This window comes from Theropithecus gelada, chromosome 9, assembly GCF_003255815.1.
Source record: "Theropithecus gelada isolate Dixy chromosome 9, Tgel_1.0, whole genome shotgun sequence".
In the NCBI taxonomy this organism is placed as follows: domain Eukaryota; kingdom Metazoa; phylum Chordata; class Mammalia; order Primates; family Cercopithecidae; genus Theropithecus; species Theropithecus gelada.
The window spans coordinates 17,485,287-17,508,724 of record NC_037677.1 but is presented as its reverse complement, the minus strand read 5'-3'; the positions used below and the strand labels follow the sequence as shown (position 1 = coordinate 17,508,724).

The window sequence follows — 23,438 nt, the reverse complement described above, 5'->3', positions numbered from 1 at the left end:
CTCGATCTCCTGACCTTGTGATCCGCCCGCCTTGGCCTCCCAAAGTGCTGGGATTACAGGCGTAAGCCACCGCACCCGGCCGATTAGATTATTTTTAAAGGAAATCCAGGCTGGTACAAATCATTGTATTTAGAGTCTACTAATAGATATTTACCATGGGGGAAGTATTTGACATCCTTGCCTTAGATCTAAGACAAAGATATTAAAGTTTAGTAATAGAGATGAAATGTAAGTGTCTATGGAACAAGTGCCATTTATTACTCAAACTAAGTGTGCATTGGGTGAGTATGTCCATAACTTCAAACAGCATTTAAAAAATACAGGAAGCAAATAGTGAAAGGATATCTGGATCCATGAAACAGCACACAATGTGGATTAGGAACAGAATATACTCCCTGACTGAAAGGAAGGAAGGAACACTACCCAAGGTTGAAGAAAAATTGTCACAGCAGTTTCAACAGGAGCACTAATTACAAGATTAATAATATCTACTTGCAAAGCTCTTGATACCAATTCTGAGCAGCAGAAAGACCGTTGTGAAGGTGTTATTTACTATGGGGTCATAGGTATTTGACATCCTGCCCTCAGATCTAAGACAAAGATATCGCTGACTAGCTAATGAAAATCTTCAGTTTCCTTTGCTTAAAAGCTAGAGCTTGGGGTCACTTCTAGAATGTACTTAGGGAGTGAAAATGGGAATATTAGATTTGAAATCTCAGATATAAGATCTTTCATACATAGAGTTCTCTGGTTGCTGCTATAGATTTTATCTGTCAGAAAGCAGTACCAGAAGAATATGCTGCAGGGGATGTTGAGGCAGGCAGAGGGAAGGAGAACATATTTCAGAATCAGAGCACAAAGACAGGATATCCATTCAGAGAGGTAACGAAAACGTAGGTTCTACTTTAGGAAAAATATATCCATTAAAAAAACTTTATTTAGAAGTCAAAACTTATGCAAGGTGTTGAAATAAAAACAGTACAAGGACACCTGCATACTCTTTACCCAGATTCGGCTATGGTTAAATTTTTATTTTGTTTTATTATGTGCACATGTGCTCGTGCTTGTGGGCACTTTCATTATACACGCTATTTTTTCATTTTCTAAGCCATAGGAGGGTACATTACATTCATAATGGCTGTTTTGTTTTGTTTTTTGAGATGGAATCTCACGCTGTCGCCCAGACTGGAGTGCAGCGGTGCAATCTCGGCTCACTGCAACCTCTGCCTCCTGAGTTGAAGCAATTCTCCTGCCTCAGCCTCCCAAGTAGCTGGGACTACAGGCACTTGCCACCACGCCCGGCTAATTTTTGTATTTTTAGTAGAGATGGGCTTTTACCATGTTGGCCGGGCTGGTCTTGAACTACTGACCTCAGGTGGCCTGCCCACCTTGGCCTCCCAAAGTGCTGGGATTACAGGCTTGAGTCCCCGTGCCTGGCCACCACTGTCTTTTAAGACACAGATGTTCTTTGGATATGTCCCCCTCCCCAAGCCTCCATCATCATCGTCATTATTATTATTATTATTATTATTAGCACATTCCTCACTCTGTGTTTTTCTGATTTATTTTTTCTCCATTTTGTGATAAGATTACACATTCTTGGCTAGGTTATTGTAAAATAAACTTTTTAAGTCCTTCTCAGAATATCCACATCTAGAGCCACACAATGTTCATCTGTTCCTCATAAGTAACGACAATTTTGATCACCAGTCAAGATGTTGCCCAATTTTTTTTTCTTCCTTGTAATTAATGAGTGGTTGGTGGGGAGGGCTTAAAGCCATGCAAATCTCCTCATCAAAATTTCCTCTTTTGTTGAGCACACACTGGTGATTCTAGTCTGATCCAACCCTGATTTATGATAATTGAAAAAATGATTTTCTAACCTAGCATTCTTTCTATATTGTATCAATTCAACTCTTTTTTTTTTCCTGAGATGGGAGTCTTGCTCTGTCACCCAGGCTGGAGTGCAGTGGTGCGATCTTGGCTCACTGCAACCTCTGCCTCCCATGTTCAAGCGATTCTCCTGCCTCAGCCACCCGAGTAGCTGGGATTACAGGCCCACGCCACCATGCCTGGCTAATTTTTGTATTTTTAGTAGAGATAGCGTTTCACCATGTTGGCCAGGCTGGTCTCGAACTCCCGACCTCAGGTGATCTGCCCGCCTCAGTCTCCCAAAGTACTGGGATTACAAGCATGAGCCACCACGCCCCACCAATTCTTACTTTTTCACTGGTTTATAATTATTGTACTTACACTGTTGCTCGAACTGTCCCAGAATTAGCCAGCAGAAACCCCTGTGTCTTCATGACACAATATCATCATTTTTTTGAAAGCTTAATATCCAGTATAACAAGATGTTACAGGGTCATCTTGTGCCTACCCTGCCTCAGCCATTTCTCCAAGGCTTCCTGGGCTGTTTAGTGGGGAATAAATTAGAGAATAGGTGCTATGTTTGCTTATTTTTGCTTCTTGGCCCTTACAGAGGAAAGAATTAGAAGTACATTTATCTATCTACCTACCTACCTACCTACCCCCCCACCCATATACACAACTGCATATAAAAATATACACATTGACTGCCCTTTTAAAAAAGGCTTCCTTTGAGTATTAAGAGGAGAGTCAGGTATAAATCTAATAAAATGTGCAGGATCTGTATAATGAAAGTTATAAAGTATCAATGAAAGAGATAAAAAAAAGACCTGAATACTCTGAGTGTCAAACATTGTGTTCATGACCTGGAAGATTCACATAGAAAAGATGTCAGTTCTCTCTAAATTGACTTATAGATTTAAGGCAATTCCCATAAAAATATCAGCAAGTTTCTTTGTAGACATAGAGAAGTTTATTCTAAAATTTATATGTGAAGGAGAGACCTTAAAATACCAAATCAGGCCGGGCGCGGTGGCTCAAGCCTGTAATCCCAGCACTTTGGGAGGCCGAGACGGGCGGATCACGAGGTCAGGAGATCGAGACCATCCTGGCTAACAAGGTGAAACCCCATCTCTACTAAAAAATACAAAAAATAACTAGCCGGGCGAGGTGGCGGGCGCCTGTAGTCCCAGCTACTCGGGAGGCTGAGGCAGGAGAATGGCGTAAACCCGGGAGGCGGAGCTTGCAGTGAGCTGAGATCCGGCCACTGCATCCCAGCCTGGGCGACAGAGCGAGACTCCCTCTCAAAAAAAAAAAAAAAAACCAAAACAATCTTGAAAAAGAAAGATAATACAAGAGGAATCATTCTCCCTGATGTTAAAAATTACTATAGAGTTGCAGTACTCAAGACAGCAATATTGTCTTGGGATAAACACAGAAATCAATAGAACTGAGAATCTAGGAATAGATCCACACAACGATGTCCAGTTAATTTTTGACCAGGAAGCAAAAGCAATTCAATAGAGGAGGGAAAGTTTTTTAAATAAATGACGCTGAAACAACTGGACATCAAGAGGCAAAAAAATGAGCTTTGATCTAAACCTCTTGCTTTATTCAAAAATTAACTCAAAATGGACCACAGACTTAAATGTAAAATGGCAAAATTTAGAAGAGAACATAGGAAAGGCAAAGAGCCCTTAGACTTGACACCAAAAGCAGGATCCATTAAGAGGAAAATTAAGAAACTGGATCTCATCCAAATGAAAAACTTTTGTCCCATCAAAGTCTATTTAAAAAAAAAAAAAAGATGAAAAGACATATTAAGAAATGGTAGAAAATTTTTTGCAGCCAGGCACGGTGGTGGCTCACACCTGTAATCCCAGCACTTTGGGAGGCTGAGGCGGGCGGATCACAAGGTCAGAAGATTGAGACCATCCTGGCTCACACGGTGAAACCCCGTCTCTACTGAAAATACAAAAAACTAGCCGGGCATGGTGGCATGCGCCTGTAGTCCCAGCTACTTGGAAGGCTGAGGCAGGAGAATGGCGTGAACCCGGGAGGTGGAGCTTACAGTGAGCTGAGATCGCACCACTGCACTCCAGCCTGGGCAACAGATTTCATCTCAAATAAAAAAAAAAAAAAAAAAAAAGAAAAAAGAAAAAATTTCCAAGTCATATATCTGACAAAGACACTGTGTCTAGAATATTATTTTTTAAAACACCTCAAACTCAACATTAAAAGACATATTAAGAAATGGTAGAAAATGTTTCCAAGTCATATATCTGACAAAGACATTGTGTCTAGAATGTTATCTTTTTAAAAACACCTCAAACACAACATTAAGACACCCATCCCATAGAAAGTAAGCAAAAGAGGCTGGGCGTGGTGGCTCATGCCTATTATCCCAGCACTTTGGGAGGCCGAGGTTGGTGGATCATCTGAGGTCAGGAGTTTGAGACCAGTCTGGCCAACATGGGCAGACCCCATATCTACTAAAACAAAACAAAACAAAAATCATCTGGGCATGGTGGCACGTGCCAGTACTCCTAACTACTCAGGAGGCTGAGGCAGAATTGCTTGAATCTAGGAAGCAGAGGTTGCTGTGAGCTGAGATTGTACTACTGCACTCCAGTCTGGGCAACAGAGTGAGACTCCGCCTCAAAAAAAAAAAAAAAGAAAAAAGAAAAAAGAAAAAAGGGCTGGGGGTGGGGGGTGCGCAAACGACATGCAGATAATTTCACCAAAGAGGATGTACAGACTGGCAAATAAACACATGAAAAGATGTTTCACTTTGGCCATTTAGGAAAATGTAAATGAAAAGTACAATGAGATATTACTACACACCTATTAGAATAGGCTAGGATGAAAAATAGTGCCAACCCCAGTGCTGGAGAGAGATGGAGAAACTGGGTAATATACACCTGGTGATAATATAAAATGGTACATCTACTCCAGGAAACAGGGTGGCAGTTCCCTTCCAAACTAAAAATAGATGAACCCTGCAACTACACTCATGAATATATACCCCAGAGGAAGAAAAACTCATGTTCTGGCTGGGTGCAGTGGCTCATGTCCACAATCCTAGTACTTTGGGAGCCCAAGGAGGGTGGATAACTTGAAGACACAAATTCGAGACCAGCCTGGCCAATATGGTGAAACCCTATTTCTACTAAAAGTACAAAATTAGCCACACCTGTAATCCCAGCCACTCGGGAGGGTGAGGCATGAGAATCGCTTGAACCAGGAGGTGCAGGTTGCAGTGAGCTGGGACTGTACCACTGCACTCCCGCCTGGCCGACAGAGTGAGACTCTGTCTCAACAAACAAACAAACAACAAACAACTCATGTTCTCACAAAAACTTGTACATGAATGTTCATAGCAGCTCTATTTGTAACAATCAAAAACAGGTAACTACCCAAATGTTCTTCAGTAAGTGAATGATTAAACAGACCGTGATGGATACATATCATGGAATACTGCTCAGCAATAAGAAGGAATGAACTATTTATATATCGAACAACTGAATGAACCTCAGAGATACTGAGTGAAAAAAAAGCCAACCTCAAAAGGATACATACTGCATGATTCCATTTATGTAACATCCGTGAACATCATTATACAGATGGATAATAGATGAGTGATGGTCAGGGGATGGGAAGAGGAAGAGATACGGTTATAAATAAATAACAAGGCTGGGCGCAGTGGCTCACGCATGTAATCCTAGCACTTTGGGAGGCCTAGGTGGGCGGATCACAAGGTCAGGAGATTGAGACCATCCTGGCTAACACGATGAAACCCTGTTTCTACTAAAAATACACAAAAATTAGCCAGGCGTGGTGGCAGGTGTCTGTAGTCCCAGCTATTCGGGAGGCTGAGGCAGGAGAATGGCATGAACCCAGGAGGTGGAGCTTGCAGTGAGCCGAGATCGCGCCACTGCACTCCAGCCTGGGTAGCAGAGCGAGACTCCGTCTCAAAACAAAACAAAACAAAACAAAAAACTAACAAGAGGGAATCTGCTGGTGATGGTGCAGGTGAGTGTCTTGATAGTGGTGGTGGTTATGCAGGGCTATGCATGATAAAATTATACACAACTACAAACATGCACACACACATATGTGGTGCATGTCTAACTGGTGAAATCTGCGTAAACTCTAGATTGTACCAATTTTAATTTCTTGGTTTTGATACTGTACAATAGTTGTGCATGAGGTTAATACTGGATGAGGCTAGAGGAACTGTGCAGGAGACTTCTCTGTACATTTCTTTGCAACCTCCCATAGATACAGGGCAGCTAACACAAATTTAGCAGCATTATCTTTACTAATATTCCAAAGTATACATCTTTCCAAAGACAAGTTACCTCAAATTTGTACTGATAAAAAATTTCCTCCCAAATAAGCTACAATTCTGCTGTCATTTATTAATATTTGATTATAATGTCAGGAGTCAATTCCTTTCTCAATATAGTACCTTTTGACTTTACTGACCACATATAATTCACTAGTTATCAGTCAAATGTATTTTATAGATTTTGATCATCAATAAGTAAGCCATCTTTAAGACAGGTATTAATTTTTTTCTCATAATGATAATGTAAATTAGTATAATTTTATCTTAGTTTACTCAACCTTGCTTTAAGCTAAAAGCATGCATTTATAAGATAACATAGGTTGTGGCAGCAGAACAGAATGATTTGGTTCCAGTTAACATACATGGGGAAGATCAGATCCTTAGCTTTCAAATCCACCTTGACATGATTTTCTGGAAAACAACTTTTTAGGTTCTAATATCTATCACATTTGTTTATAATGTCTGTGTCTGTCTCCTAAATTTAACAAAACATGTGACTGCACAAGTAAACTAGTTAAAATTGGTTTCTCAAGGTGCTTGCAAGGAACAATAAAAACAACATAGGTTTATATTGTCCTTAAAAAAAACATTTAGATGGTCCCCTAGAGAAACCTCTTGATCAGGCCAGGCACGGTGGCTCATGACTGTAATCCCAGCACTTTGGGAGGCCGAGACGGGCAGATCACCTGAGTTGGAGAGCAGCCTGACCAACATGCAGAAACCCTGTCTCTACTAAAAATACAAAATTAGCTGGGCGTGGTGGCACGTGCCTGTAATCCCAACTACTCAGGAGACTGAGGCAGGAGAATCCCTTGAACCCAGGAGGCAGAGGTTGCAGTGAGCTGAGATCGTGCCATTGCACTCTAGCCCAGGCAACAAGAGTGAAACTCCATCTTAAAAACAAGAAAAAAAAAAAAAAAACCTCTTGATCATAAAGATTAACAAGACAACGAAAGCTGCAGGAATTTTATCTTACCAACCTTTCAATTATTTGTTTTTAAGTTGTTAATTAATTGGAGATTGAGTAAAAGCTCTCACAGCTATTCATCACCAAATGTCACACACAAACGATCATTTCTTATAAAGAACTTATCACTATTAAGTGAAATAAGTTCCCAATCAGACCACGAAATTTTAAAAATTAGCATCACTCTACTAGAAAAAACAGATCTGGGTTTGGCAGGCAAGCTATGGCCCATGGGCCAATCTGTTTTTATCAGTAAAGTTTTATTGCAACACAGCCATGTTCATTCATTTTTGTATTCTCTTTAGCTGATTTTACACTGCAACAGCAGAACTGAATAGTTGTGACAGACTGAATGACCCACAAAGCCTACAGTAGTTACAATCTGACCCTGTACAGAAAAAGTCTGCTGACTTTCACACTTACATCAGGAAGTCCCTTTTTTTTTTTTTTTTTTTGAGACGGAGTGTTGCTCCGTCACCCAGGCTGGAGTGCAGTGGCGCAATCTCGGCTCACTGCAAGCTCCGTCTCCCGGGTTTACGCCATTCTCCTGCCTCAGCCTCCCGAGTAGCTGGGACTACAGGCGCCCGCCACCTTGCCCGGCTAGTTTTTTGTATTTTTAGTAGAGATGGGGTTTCACCATGGGGTTTCACCGTGTTAGCCAGGATGGTCTCGATCTCCTGACCTCGTGATCCGCCCGCCTCGGCCTCCCAAAGTGCTGGGATTACAGGCTTGAGCCACCGCGCCCGGCAGGAAGTTCTTTAAGACTATTAATATTATTAATTCTGAACAGCAAGAAAACTATTTCTATATCTGAGTTTTGTTCCCCCCCCCCCATCCTACTTGACTGAAGCAGCGTAAGATTGTATGCTGGGATGAAACAAAAAATGTAGAATAATAAATGCTATCTTTTCTTGTCAGATATCTCAAATACCATTTTACAAGTTGAAAATGCACTCTAATAACTCTTAAGCTGATACTGGTCAATGAAACAAATAAGAAAAATGTTCCTGAAGAGATAAAAATCTGTCAACTTACACATAATAAGAGAGATAAAGAAAATACAATCATTAAGAGAATCATTACTTACGCTGTATGTGAATGAGCTGCTTTGGCATCTTAAATTCCCCAGGATATATAGACTCATAGTAAGCAATATTACTTTCTGCCTCTGGGACTGGTATAACCATATTATCCCTCTTCTCGCCATACACCTGCTGTGCTGAAATAGCCCGCTGAAGATGATGTTCCTAAAAAGAAGAAAAAACAGGTAAGCTCGTGTATTTTTAAAAAGTAGCAAACAGATGACCTAGACCTACAAAGTTTTCTTTTGCTCATTTGTTTTTAAAATAGAGAGATTCTACTAGTAGGTCTTAAAAGCATGTTGTTAACACGATACAACTAGTGATAAAATCAGTTTAGGTAGAAATGAAAAAAAGTGTCAGAAACACTGAATATTTCCTCAATATAGCAAAATGAATTGCCAAAACTGAGAGTTATATAAAGAGATACAAAACAGTTGACAAAAACAAAGCTTGCATTTTACAGATGAGATGTGGAGGAGTTAAAACATTTGAACTTGTTATATAAAGAAAGTGGGCTATGGTTAAAAATATTTTATTGATCCAAATCTCTTATTCATATAATACATCATGAATGTAGAAGGTATTTGAATACAAATCAACTAAATATGATTTCTTCAAAGAAGGGCAGAGGTTATCTCCATTTTGAGTTGAAACTGACAGACTCAAATCCTGGTCTTTTGTCTGAAATGACAACCTTTCATACACTCTTTCTGAGCTGCTGCAGAGTATGTGTAGGGGCAGAAAGCACATTCTCTGGACTCGGGCTGACTGGATTAGAATCCAACTCCGATACTGAAACAGTTTGTGACTCCCGGCAAGAAATCAGTCTTCTAAATCTATTTCCTCCAGTAAGAGAAAAAAAGAATCTACTGTATAGAGTTGGAGATTTAAGTAAGATAAATGTGAGTAAAATGTTTAGTATAATGCCTGGCACATAACAGGTGCTCAAAATAAGTTTTGGTTTAGCCATCACACAGAAAGCTTTTCCTAGTTTGTGATACTACCAACTGCCATATAAAGGTATTAGTCTCATCCAGGACTGTCAACACTGAATTTTGGTATATACCTTATTAAATTCAAACACACACACACACACACAAGTTCATGGATAAAAAACATTCTAATAGTATGGAAAGTTCCAGTCTTCATAGGTAGCCCATTAAGAATGCATATATTCTTCCCAGTATTTTAATGTATACACAAATGTGTGCATATTTAAATATGTAAAGGAATATATATATTCCTATATAAATAGATATAAGATATACACAATATAGAACTTTATCCATAGCTTTGGTTTACTTGATATAACCTGGAGATCTTTCCATACCAATACTTCTACTACATTCCTTATAATAGCTGCATTATATTCCACTATATGGACTTAACCAAATTTATTTAACCAGATACAAATTGGTAGGAAAAAAACTCTGGCAACAAACTAAATGCCTACCATCTCCTAAGTGCTACAAAGAACCACTCATGTATTATTATGTACAAGATATCTTTGTGGACTTGTGAAAGCATCTGTAGGACAAGTACGAATGGAAATGCTCAAAGGGTATATCTAAGGTTGTAACAACACATATTCTTCGTTCCTTAAGTAACTATTTCTCAATATTCCTTCTGAGTTTAAAACTTTTTGCCCATCTCGTTACTTTAGGTTAATTTCTTTACAAATGATAGTGAAGATTCTTTTCTTTCAAATATTGCTCTTCTTTGCTCATTTTCAAAAGTGTTGGGTTTTTCTTATTCATATTCAATTTGATTTTTGATTCTAAACCCTCATGATGCCTAATGACTCCTGGGAGCTGGTAGAAACTAGGTCTGTATGTGTGTATGTAGGGTGGGGAGAACAGTGTTACTAAACAGCTAATTCTATCTTCTTCTACTTTGGTAGTCTACTGGCATATTTACTGGCCCACTGACAGAGGGCATTTTTGCCAACCCCAGTATAAGTCAGTTACACGCATACTCTTGAACTCTCAGATATCCTCAAATGTCAAGAGAAATATTCTTAGCACACACACACCAAACTCAAGGAGAGAGTAGGGAAGCAAGACATGTGATTCATAGTTTGCTTTTTGTTCCCAGATCACAACCCTTAATCTCTTAACCCTTAATTTCTATGTGTAAGTGAACATATAAGTTAGATGTTTTACCTTTTGGACTTTTGCAAATCTGTCTTACTCCTGGTGATGCCTTTAGAACATAGCATTCAAGCATTCGTTTATTTTGTTTAACTAGTTCTGATATCTGGCACCTAGTCCAAATAAGAGGGTAGTTGTAGTTGAGAACAGAATGTGCCAATGCCGGCTGGATGAGGTGGCTCATGCCTGTAATCTCAGCACTTTTGGGAGGCTTAAACTCACTTGAGCCCAGGAGTTTGAGACCAGCCTGGCCAACATGGTGAAACCCCATCTCTACTAAAAATACAAAAATACAAAAATTAGCCGGGTGTGATGGTGTGGGCCTATAATCTCAGCTACCCAAGAGGCCAAAGCAGGAGAATCGCTTGCATCTGGGAGGCGGAGGTTTCAGTGAACCGAGACTGCATCACTGCACTCCAGCCTGGGTATCTGAGCAACACTCCGTCTCAAAAAAAAAAAAAAAAAAATGAATACGCCAATGTCTGAGATTATTAGTTGGTCAGAAAATGAATACTTCACATACTACCACATCCTCCCACCTCAAGATTATGAAACAAATTCACCCTCATCAGGTTTTTACCCCTTTTAATAGTTTATTTTTACATCTGTAATTTTTCTATAAGGAGAAACAAAGATCTACCTTTTTCCCCCAAATAGTGAGCCATCTGTCCTAATGTCATGCATAAAATAATCTATTCTCCTTAATCTTAAAAACATTCCATTAGGAATCCTCACAGTGTTGGTGAGAATGTAAATTAGTACAGCCACTATGGAAAACAGAATGGAAGTCACTCAAGGATCTAAAAAATAGAACTACCATACAATTCAGCAATCTCACTGCTAGATATATACCCGAAAGAATGAAAATCAGTATATCAAAGAGGTATCTGCACTCTCATTTTTACTGCAGTACTTTTCACAATAGCCAAGATTTGGAATCAACCTAAATGTCTATCAACAGATAAACGGATAAATGAAATGTGGAACTACACACAATGGAATATTATTCAGCCATAAAACAGAATGAAAACACCTATCATTTGCAACAACATGGATGGAACTGGAGGACATTATGTTAAGTGAAATAAGGCACAGAAAGAAAAATTTTGCACGTTCTCGCTCATTGTGTGGGAGCTAAAAATTAACACAATTGAACTCAATTGTTCATTAAAACAATAGAAAGGTACTAGGGAGGGGCAGAAAAAGTGGGGATGGTTAATGGGTAGAAAAATATAGTGAGATAGAATGAATAAAATTTGAATAGTATTTGATAGCACAGCAGCATGATGACAACCGACAATAATTTATTACATTATTTTAAAATAACTAAGAGTAGAATTGGAAAGTTCCTAAAACAAAGAAATGATAAATGCTGAAGTGTTGTACATCCCAATAACCCTGATGTGATTATTACACATTGTGTGCCCCTATCAAAACATCACATGTACTCCTTAAATATCTATACCTATTATGCACCCACAATAAAAAATTTAAAAAATTCTCTATATTATAAAACACATTTCACTTGCAACAGGGAGTATTTTCAAGCTTTTTTTTCTTTTCTTTTCCCATTCTACTCAACTCTCTCCTATGCCAGTATTTAATGTATTTTAAACAATGTAGCCTTGGGCTGGGCACGGTGGCTCACGCCTGTAATCCCAGCACTTTGGGAGGCCGAGGCAGGTGGATCACTTGAGCCCAGGAGTTCAAGACCAGTCTGGGCAACATAGCGACATCCTGTCTCTGGGGAAAAAAAAAAAAAAAAGCCAACAACAACAAAAAAATAAATAAATAGAACAAGGTAGCCTCATACTGCATTTTATTATCCAGTATGGTAATTTCCCACTCATACTTTTTCTTATCAGGTTTCTCATTTATTTGTTTCAAGTAAACCATAATAAATTTAATTCTTTAGGTATAAAACATGACCCCTAAGGAGTTCTGATTTTTACAAGCAATACAGTATAGTGGTTAAGAACATGGGCTTTGGCCAGGTGTGGTGGCTGACACCTGTAATCCCAGCACTTTGGGAAGCCAAGGAGGTCATATGGGTTGAGGTCAGGAGTTCAAGACCAACCTGGTCAACACGGTGAAACCCCGTCTCTACTAAAAATACAAAAATTAGCCAGGTATCGTGGTGCACACCTGTAGTTTCAGCTACTCAGGAGGCTGAGGCAAGAGAATCGCTTGAACCCAGGAGACAGAGGTTGTAGTGAGCTGAGATTGCGTCACTGCACTCTAGCCTGGGTGACAGAGTGAGATACTGTCTCAAAAAAAGAAAAAAAGAAAAATTAAAATAAAGAACATGGATTTTGTAATCAAGAGTTCCCTGGTATTTGAATGTCGGCTCCACAGTTTACTAACTCTATGACTTTGGGACTTGGGATAAATTATTTCTTCTTTTCCAGCAAGAGTTTTATTATTTGCATATGTGTATTACATACCTACCATGTGGGATTGTGGTCAACATGCCCAAGATGTACTAGTACCGAATGCATGGTAGTTAGTCTATATCTTTCACTATTAGAGAAGCTGAAGTTCTTCATACACTTAGTAACCATTTATATCCTCTTATATGAACAGTGATCTGTAGAAAAAACTTCCTTTATGTTATATCCATTTTTCATAACTGTGAAACCAAAATTTTGTGTATCAATATTATAGTGATTACTCACTGCTTTAAAAACTCTTATTTGTAGTTTTCTTGTATAAAATATTTCACATAGGCCGGGCGTGGTGGTTCATGTCTGTAATCTCAGCACTTTGGGAGGCCGAGGTGGGTGGATCACCTGAGGTCAGGAGTTCAAGACCAGCCTGGTCAACATAGTAAAACCCTGTCTCTAATAAAAATACAAAAATTAGCCAGGTGTGGTGGCAGGCACCTGTAGTCCCAGCTACTCGGGAGGCTGAGGCAGGAGAATCATTTGAACCTGGGAGACAGAGGTTGCAGTACGCAGAGACCACACCACTGCACTCCAACCTGGGCAAAAGAGCAAAACTCTGTCTCAGAAAAATAAATAAATAAATAAAAATTTCACACAATTACCTCCTATCTTTAACAGTGAATAAAACAATCTCCATTTTATAAATGGCATTTAGGGGTGAAGTGTCATGATGTGTGCAACATACTTTCAAATGGTTCAGAAAACGGGATTTAAAGAATAAGAAAAAACCAGCCAGGCACGGTGGCTCATGCCTGTGGTCCCAGCACTTTGGGAGGTCAAGGCGGGCAGATCACGAGGTCAGGAGATCGAGACCATCCTGGCTAACACAGTGAAACCCTGTCTCTACTAAAAATACAAAAAAAATTAGCTGGGTATGGTGGCGGGCGCCTGTAGTCCCAGCTACCAGGGAGGCTAAGGCAGCAGAATGGCGTGAACGCGGGAGGCGGAGCTTGCAGTTAGCCAAGATTGTGCCACTGCACTCTAGCCTGGGCGACAGAGCGAGACTCCGTCTCAAAAAATAAAAAAATAAAAAAAAAGAACAAGAAAAAATACTACAAATATTGTAGAATCTGGGTTGAAGGTATACAGATGGTTACCCTACTACTATTTCAACTTTCCTATAAATTTGAAAATTTTTATAATGAAAGGTTGGATAAAGATGAGGGCACTACGGGTCAGGGATGTATATAATGTAAAGCAAATATGGTTAGGTTCTTCTAAGGCTTAAAAAACAAAAACCTTCCTTCCTCAACAGCTGAAATAATCATTACCTTCTACTATTCATATTTACTCCCTCCCCAAGTACGGCAGTTCTCCCTTATCCACAGGGGTTAAAGTTCAGGACAATCTCAGTGGATGGCTGAAACCACTATTAAACCCTATGTATGCTATATTTTTCCTAGACGTACACACCTATGACAAAGCTTAATTTATGAACTAGGCACAACAAGTAACAATAATAGAACAAATATAACAATATACTGTGATAGGTTATGTGAACGTAGTCTCTCAAAATAAACTGCATTCACCCTTCTTCTTGTGATGTGAGATGATAAAATGCCTCCATGATGTGATGAAGTGAGGTGAGTAAGGTAGGCACTGTGATGTAGTGTTAGGCTACTACTGAAAACTAATTTAAAAAGTTTTTAAAAACTCATTTTAACTTAAAAATCATTTCTGGAATTTTTCATTTAATATTTTCAGACTGCAGTTGACTGTAGGTGACTGAACCTGCAGAAAGCAAAACCATGGATGAGGGGGGATTACTGTGTACACCAGGAGCCTAAGACAAGGAGACCAAACAGAGAAGGCCAGTGAGGCTGAAGCATAGTGAGTGAGGTGGTGAGCGACAGTCTTATGTACAAGGAGTCAAGCAGATCATGCAGAGTCTTAGGGGTCACATCAAGGATTTGTCCTTTTTCTAAGAGCAATAGTGGCTGCAGGGTTTTACAAGAGCACCTTGGCTGCTATGTAGTAAATAGACCATACTTTTATATGTAGCCCTTAAATAGTTCTGAATGACATTTAATGAGATGCACAAACCATCAATTAAAGAGATACCTGAAAATTCTATGTTCAAGATATTTAAACAGTTTTTAAGGAAAAAGACACAACTATCTATATAGAAAACAATCTAAAATATAGATATATATCTCAATCATCCCTATATTCCTTTATTCCCTACCGTGATTTTTTCATAGCATGTGCCATCCTCTGATAATGCCATATAATTGGTTTGTTTACTACCATTAACCACCTCTCCCTCCACCTCCACCCGCAATCTAAGCAACATAAGGAAGGGATTTGTGTATTTTGTCCACTGCTGTTATCACCACCCTAAAACAGTGTTTAGAACAAAGCGGAGTGCTTAAATGATTACATGTGCGCGCGCACACACACACACACACACACACACACATACAGTTTTAAAAAATATTTTTAAAACCCAAAGCTATATACACCTATTTCCACAAAATAACATTAAATAAGTGAAAATGGGATTTTTTTTTTTTTTGGTTTCAGTAGGAAGAAGATGCAAAACGATAAAGACAAGAAACAAAATAAATTAGGAAATGAGTTCTGTATTTCATTCAACAGATATTTATTTAATGCCTTGACTAAATATCTGAGATTATGCAAGTACAAATTACAATGATATTCCAAGCTGTTTCACTGAAGTACTAATTTCAAATTATTAATAGGTAGTCTAATGAGAAGTTTGATAATTTAAGTGTAGAGAAGGCTGGGTTTGAAACTTAGTTGTTTTTTTTTTAAGGACTTCTGAGAGCGTTCAGCATGGTAACGTAAACTGTAGTTCTTAATAAAGGAGGATACAGCCATTCCAAACCAATGACAAGGGAATCATTTTTTTCAGAAATTATCCACTAATAGTTGATAGAAAACTTTTGAAATGCAGTTTGGGAAATGCTGGTATAAAACAAAAACCAGAGATACAGGGCAGAACATCCAGACTTAATTCTGTTCATTAATTAACTTAGTCTAAATTTACTGAGTGCTAACCATTATGTGCCTGGCACTGGGACATAATGGCAAATAAGAGAGACATGCTCTACATGACATTGCAGAGGTTACACTCTAACAGGAAGGACAGATACTAATGAAATCTAAAAATTGTACAGTGTAGTAAAGTACTATGAAGGAAAAGTACAATATGTTTAGAGAAATATAAACAGGAAACATTTCTGAGACTATCGCTTTACCAGTGGAGAAAGTGACATTTAAGCTAATATTTGCAGGAACAGGAGTTAAGTGAAACATTGTTTTAAGAAGAGGGAGTAGGCTGGGCGTGGTGGCTCATGCCTGTAATCCCAGCATTTTGGGAGGCTGAGGCAGGAGAGTCACCTGAGGTTAGGAGTTTGAGACCAGCCTGGCCAATGTGGTGACACCCCGCCTCTACTAAAAATACAAAAATTAGCTGGGCATGGTGGCGGGTGCCTGTAATCTCAGCTACTATGAAGGCTGAGGCAGGAGAATCGCTTGAACCCAGGAGACCGAGGCTGCAGTGAGCCAAAATCGTGCCACTGCACTCTAGCCTAGGCGACACAGCAAGACTCTGTCTCAAAAAAAAAAGAGGGAATAGAGGGAATAGCTATGTTTGAAGACCACTTACTATTTATAACATGTTTGATGGGTAAAATTTCTTTAATTATAAAATATTTACGATAATTAGGTTCAGCTGTGATTTCACTGTTAACTGATGTAACACCAAGATCAATTCCAATTTTTCATTGTACAGAGGCATAAACTCTCAAATCAGCCTGATTTTAAAGTGAACAAAGGAAATAAAGTTAAATAATTTAAAGAAATATTTAATATGCAATCTTACAAAAATGGAATTGGAATCAGATGAACCATAGCTTATAATTAAGCATAGCTTAAAAGCCTCTTGGGCTGAAAGTAATCATAGATAAGTTTTCTATACATAGCAATATGAACAATAAAAAGAGGATGAGAAAACAATAAAAAACAATCTTTAGAAAATTCAGAGGCATACTTTCATGTCATGAGCTTTGCTATCACGGCACCCAGCTCTGAAAGTATTCACTTTTGTTACTTCAGCCTGCCTACTGCAATAGAAGAGCACAGGCTTTAGAGACCCAAGTGTGAATTTTAGCTTCAACATCTGACTCCAAGTCCAGCAAGTCACCCTGCTATGTATTTTTATTATTTACAAAATATGTTTTCCTTACCCATCTCCCTCTCTTCTCTCCAGCAAGAAATGCTCCCTCTTCATTACTTTTGCTTACACCATGAAAAACATTGCCTTTTCAAGTGGCTTTCTACAGTCTCTGTTAAACGCATGAGTAGCTAACACAAAAGGGTAAGCCTGCTCTAAACAGGGCATATCATTAATATTAAGAAGCCAGAAATATTTTTTATTAAATAAGAGTGACATTAGCTGTCTGTAGATAAAGCCTATCTGGAGGCATAGGTTTTGCTATAATGTGTCATAAACATCTGCTCTGTTCCTTTGTTCACATGGGTGGGTATCTCTGCTGCTATCGCCATTCCTCATGCTCTCACCTCACCATGGGAAATTCCCACTTGATCTTCAAAGTCTGGTTCAAACTGATCTTTTCTCTACCTCTCCTAGGAAAAATTTCTCTCTCATTTGTGATTCTGCAATACTACATTTTATACTTAGAGGCACTGTGCTGTCACTATTTCTGTTTACATACTGATCTCCAAAATGTGAGCTCTTTAAGAGTAGAGACCATGTCTAACTTGCCTTTGCATCTTTTCCTTCAAAAGATGTATTCTCATGTACTATTTGGGGGCTGTAAATCTTTTAATGTTGAGGAGTAAATAATATTGTCTTTGTAATGTACTCATTGCCTAGTATAATATTTTAGCTTACTGTGGGCACTCGGTATTTTATAAAGTATCATTGCTGAAAGATGAAAAGGATCAACCTAAATAAAACGCATGAAAAAAGACATTTCTACTTGTTCTATAATAAATTATAATAAACATTACCAAACTAAAAAAAGCTATTCAAGGTTATGTTATGCAGATTCCTAAACAAAGATTAAATTATATTCATTTATTCATTACATTTTTATTTAAGCAAATAATGAACATACCACTTAGCCATAACAATTAAGGCCACATTTAGAGCTTTTTGGTTACTGAATTAAAAACAGCTTATTAAAAGCAATAATATACAAAATTCCGTATGTGTAAATAAGTGATGATTAATTCTGTAAGAAGCTACTTAAGAAGTTTAAATCCCCGAATATTTATGCATGTAGAGGGAGACTCCATTGCTAGTTGAACAAAAGGCCTGAGCTGAATTATTTTCTCTCCTACTTTCAAAAGACATTTCTAAGAACCCAAACAACTCTATGGAGGAACACTGCTCCAGCAAATACCACCCAGTTTTTCTAAATCCAAACACCCAACTCTTCCCTGACTCGTTACAATCGCCTCTAACTGGTTCCCTGCCTGCACCTTAATCTATTTTTCACGGAATAGTGAGAGCAATCCTGTTAATATACAAGTCAGGTCATCTCATTCTTCCATTCAAAATCTTACACTTATTTCCCATCTCACCCAGAATAAATCACAAAGTCCTTAAAATTGCTTCCAAGGTCCAACATGATTTGTACTCCCCTTTCCTTGTTACTTCTCTGGTGTTTACTATTCCCCTTTTCACCCACCCTGCTCTAGTCATACTGGATTCCTTGCTGTTTGTCAGTCTTATAAGAATCAGCTTGCTCCCTCACCTTCTTTACATTTTTGTTTAAAAGTCATCTTCCCAGATTGATCAGATCATTCCTTACCAGTTATTCCTCTATATGCCCAGCAGAATGGCTAAAATGGAAAAACTAACAACATCACATGATGATGAGGATAAAGAATAACTGGAACTCTCATACGCGGTTAGTGAGGAAAGGCTGATAGATAACTGTAAAACCAAACACACACAATCCATAGCCCGGCAAGTCCACTCCTAAGAATTTACTCAAGAGAAAGGAAAACACAAGTCCACAGAAAGACCTGAGTAAGAATATTCAAAGAGCTTTATTCATAATGGGCCCAAACTGGAAGCCACCCAAATGTCCACCAAAATAGGACAGATGAACAAACTGTGGTAAAGCCATACAGCAGACTACTACTCAGCAATAAAAAAGAATAAACTATTTATACATGCAACAACATGGGTAAATCTCAACAACACTATAGAGAGTAAAAATAGCTTCATGCAAAGTACATCAATGAAGTTCTCAACCGGCAAAAATAATCTATGACAGGAATAAAAAAATCATAACAGTAGTTCCCTCTGGGAAGTGAAGGCAGGGACCGAGAAGGGGAATGAAAGAGTTTTCTGGGATGATGGTAATGTTCTCTATCTTGATGGGGGGCTGGGTTACGTAAATACATGAATTTGACAAAATTTAGCCAATATCCACTACTTGTGAATCTCACTGCATGTCAATTTTATCTCAAATGAAAGAAACAGTAAACAAATAGTGAACTCTCATGAATGATATGCACGCTGAAGTATTTCGGAAAACATGCACTCCTATGTAATTTACTTTAAATGCCTTTAAAAAATAAGATGGAGAGATAGATACATGGGTGATAAAACAAATATAATGGAAGCATCTAGCTAGTGGTATACCATGGGAAAATTCTCACTGTAAATTGTGAAAACTTTTACTGAATGTTTGAAAATCTTCATCGTAAAATCTTGCTCAATCCCAGAACACTGTGTTCCCCAACTCTGCTTTATTTTTCCCTAGCACTTGTCACTTCTTTATAGACCACTTGACAGTTTCTTCTCACCAGAATATAAGTTCCTTGAAGGTAGGAGATTTTTTGCTTTGCTTTATCCCAGCTCTAGAATCATGCCTAAAGCATCTAAGTATCCAATAAATACTTATTTAATAAATAAATGAGCCAATGAATCACACCAGTTATTTAAGGTCCACAAACTATTACCATTTGGAATAGACTTCAGAAAGAAACAAAGATAACATTTCATAAAGGCAAAGAAGAAATTAAACCTGTAATCCCAGCACTTTGGGAGGCTGAGGCGGGTGGATCACTTGAGGTCAGGAATTCGAGATCAGCCTGACCAACATAGGGAAACCCTGTCTCTACTAAAAATACAAAAAATACAAAAAATTAGCTGGGTGTGGTGGCACATGGCTGTAATCCCAACTACTCAGGAGGCTGAGGAAGGAGAATTGCTTGAGCCTGGGAGGCAGAGGTTGCAGTGAGCCAAGATCGTGCCACTGCACTCCAGCCTGGGTGACAGAGCGAGACTACGTCTCAAAAAAAAAAAAAAAAAAAAAAAAAAGGAAAACATTAAAACGAATACATTTTACTTTTGTATCTGAAATACTTAGGGTAACAGTTTAAGGACAGATAGTATCTGGCAAGGAAAAGAGCAATTTAATATCTATTATTTTCCACAAGAAATAAATGATACAAGTTTATTACTCTCTACCTATCCTCTCGCTTAAAGCTCAGTACTCAAATTAATTTATAAAATACAAAAAGGAAGATCTTTACAGATAACATAGTCCAGTTCTGTTATTTCTCTTCAGTGTGAATCATTGCCAATTTACTACTTTCCTTATAAAATTAACAGGATGTAAAGTCAAGTGACTGGCACGATCACAGGTGGCCCAGACATGAAGTTTCATTCTGGGTCTGTCCTCTCATGTCCTTATTTGTACCCCTAGCATCCCTTTAGGCTTAGGCTGTTTGTGCTGTACATATTAAGAGCCTACATGCCCACTGTGATGTGTGACAATGTAAGGGTGAAGGGAATAAAATTAGAGTCTCCTTCTACGCTTAGAAAAGCCACAATCTAATCGAATCATTTCCCCAAAATCAAATTTTAAAAGGCCCCCCAAACTGTTATTTTTTGTTGTAATCTTTATGCTGATGATTTCTATGTTTCCAAAATAGCCCCGAGAGCAGTAAAATACAGATACAAAAGTTTTTTTTTTTCTAAAATGCCCTATGCAGCAATAAACTAATTTAAATGTCTAAAAGTGCTTATATAATCAATAACACAAACTAAATCTGTCCCACTGCTTAGTCTTTAGCCCTTGTATATACACGCCCTTGCAACTTCACCCAGTATCATGGCTTCAACTACCATTTGGATGCTGGTGATTACTCTAAATCTTAATTTCTAGCTCAGAATTCTTAACTCTAGACATGTATATAAAGACCTTACTATATGCTCCACAGACATCGCTCACATAACATCGACACCCCCACTCCATGACTCTCCAAATCTGTTCCTCCTCCTGACCTATGTCAATAAGTTGCACTGTCCTCTATGCAGTCACCCAAGTCAGAAGCCTCAATGTTTCCAGCCCCCTCTTGCTTCTTATTTCCCCATTTCCAAGTCAGGCACAGATTTCTCATTGGTTTTATGACTAGAAATTACTCAATACTTCTCCATCCCACGGCCACAGTTCATGCAGCAAGGAGCCTTCTAATCTCTAGTATCACATTACTTTCCACTGGTCTTTCTAAGAGTTTGACCAAGTCACTCTCACACTTCATCTCTGGTTCTTTATTGCCTCCCTGGTGAAATTCAAACTTGCCTTGGCAAACAGGCCCTCATGACCTAGCTCTAGATAATTCCTCCAGTTCAACACCTGACCACTTTCTCCCCTGAATTTCCTACTCCACCTAGAATGAGCATCTAATAGAACTTTCTAGTAACACCTATATGTACTGTTCCCTGACTCTAACTCCATCCATAACCCTTCTCCCTTCTTTACAATTCTACTAGGATGTCTACCCCGCTTTTGGAAAGTCTCCTACAATGATTATGTAATACTATGGTAACATAAAAAACAGGAAGAGGTGACTTAAAAATGTCTATCTTCATAAAGATTCAACTGCAATCTTTATAAACTTGAAAACTGAACTGAAAACTAAGCAAGCCAGAATCTGGAAAAAAAATTCCTGATAGGGATTCCATGACCCATGAACAACCTGCCTCACACATACTGGAAGTGGCAGAAGATAACAAAATAACAAGAAGGATGTAGATTCCCCACAGATTGCTTATTTGTTAGAAGGGAAATATAGTAACTATACTGTGGAGAAATTGGACCATGCTTTCACCAGATTGTAAAAATTACCATTACCACTGAGGTGCAGATGCATCTGTGTGCCTCCAGAGGTGATGTCATGGGTCCCCAATATCCCTTATGTGATATTCCAGCTGGAAATGCAAAACTTCAGTATGAGAAAACATCAGACAAACCTAAAATGGGGTCACTGTATTAAAAAAGTCAAAACTATATTCTTCAAAAATGTCTACATCAAAAAAGATGAAAACATCCATGAAAAGATGTATACTTTTTTCTTTGAGACAGTCTTGCTCTGTCACCTGGGCTGGAAGTGCAGTGGTGTGATCTCGGCTCACAGCAACCTCCACCTCCTGGGTTCAAGCAACTCTCCTGCCTCAGCCTCCTGAGTAGCTGAGATTTACAGGTGCGTGCCAACATGCCTGGCTAATTTTTTTGTATTTTTAGTAGAGACAGAGTTTCACCATTTTGGCCAGGCTGGTCTCCAACTCCTGACCTCAGGTGATCTGCCCACCTTGGCCGCCCAAAGTGCTGGGATTACAGGCGTGAGTCACCATGCCCAGCCAACATCCATGAAACTATTTAGGGGTAAAGATCCACAATGCAGGCAACTTAAATGGTTTGGGAAAAAAATATGTGTGTACATATAAGAAAGAGAACAATAAAGCAAATGAGGCAGTGTTAACAACAAGTGTGTCTGGGTAAAGGGTAGAGAATGCTCTATGTACTTACTACTCCTTTTCTTGCAACTTTTCTGTAAGTAAAATTACTTCCAAATAATAGTTTTTTCTCTTGTTTAAATAAAGCTAAAAGCAAAAGGACTTTTAAAAAAAAGTACAATCTGTACAAAAGATTCAAGTACTGCTTCCAGAACTGTTACCAAGTAACTGCATAATCTTTACAAGTCAGTGAAAGTCTCTTTCTTAAATTCCCTTTCTTAATTTCTCTATTTAAACTAGATAGTTTCAGAATACTGTCTTCTGAAAAGTAGTTCCAGCAATATCATTAAGTGTTACGTGAGGGGTTCTGTGACTAAATAATTTTGGGATATGCGTAGAGGCAGGGATAAACTATGCTGAACAACATCTTTACAGAAGAATCCTTACAGATTTTATGTATGCCAAAATGCATTATGATCTTCCAAATAAATAATACAGAATTCAACATTTCTTAGTCATTTGACCTTTCTTTTTGTTTTTTGAGACAGAGCCTTGCTCTGTTGGCCCAGTGGAGTGCAGTGGTGTGATCTTGGCTCACTGCAACCTCTGCTTCCTGGGCTCAAGTGATTCACCTGCCTCAGCCTCCCAAGTAGCTTGGATTATGGCATGCACCACCAAACCCAGCTAATTTTTAGTAGAGACAGGATTTCACTATGTTGGCCAGGCTGGTCTTGAACTCCTGGACTCAAGTGAACCACCTGCCTCAGCCTCCCAAAGTACTGGGATTACAGGCGTGAGTCACCACACCCAGCTTTTGACCACTGTTA

General features: G+C 38.7%; 1 protein-coding gene across 4 annotated transcripts in view; it reads right to left on the bottom strand.

The window, feature by feature from the left end:
• EPC1 (enhancer of polycomb homolog 1) overlaps positions 1 to 23,438 on the bottom strand; it is a 113,402-nt gene that overhangs the window by 29,963 nt on the left and 60,001 nt on the right. For 3 of the 4 annotated variants that reach the window (XM_025397244.1, XM_025397242.1, XM_025397243.1), the window contains exon 2: positions 8,275 to 8,434. In XM_025397244.1, the coding sequence (XP_025253029.1) occupies positions 8,275 to 8,434 (160 nt within the window). The remainder of the gene's footprint in view (positions 1 to 8,274; positions 8,435 to 23,438) is intronic. The other variant, XM_025397245.1, reaches the window with a different exon arrangement.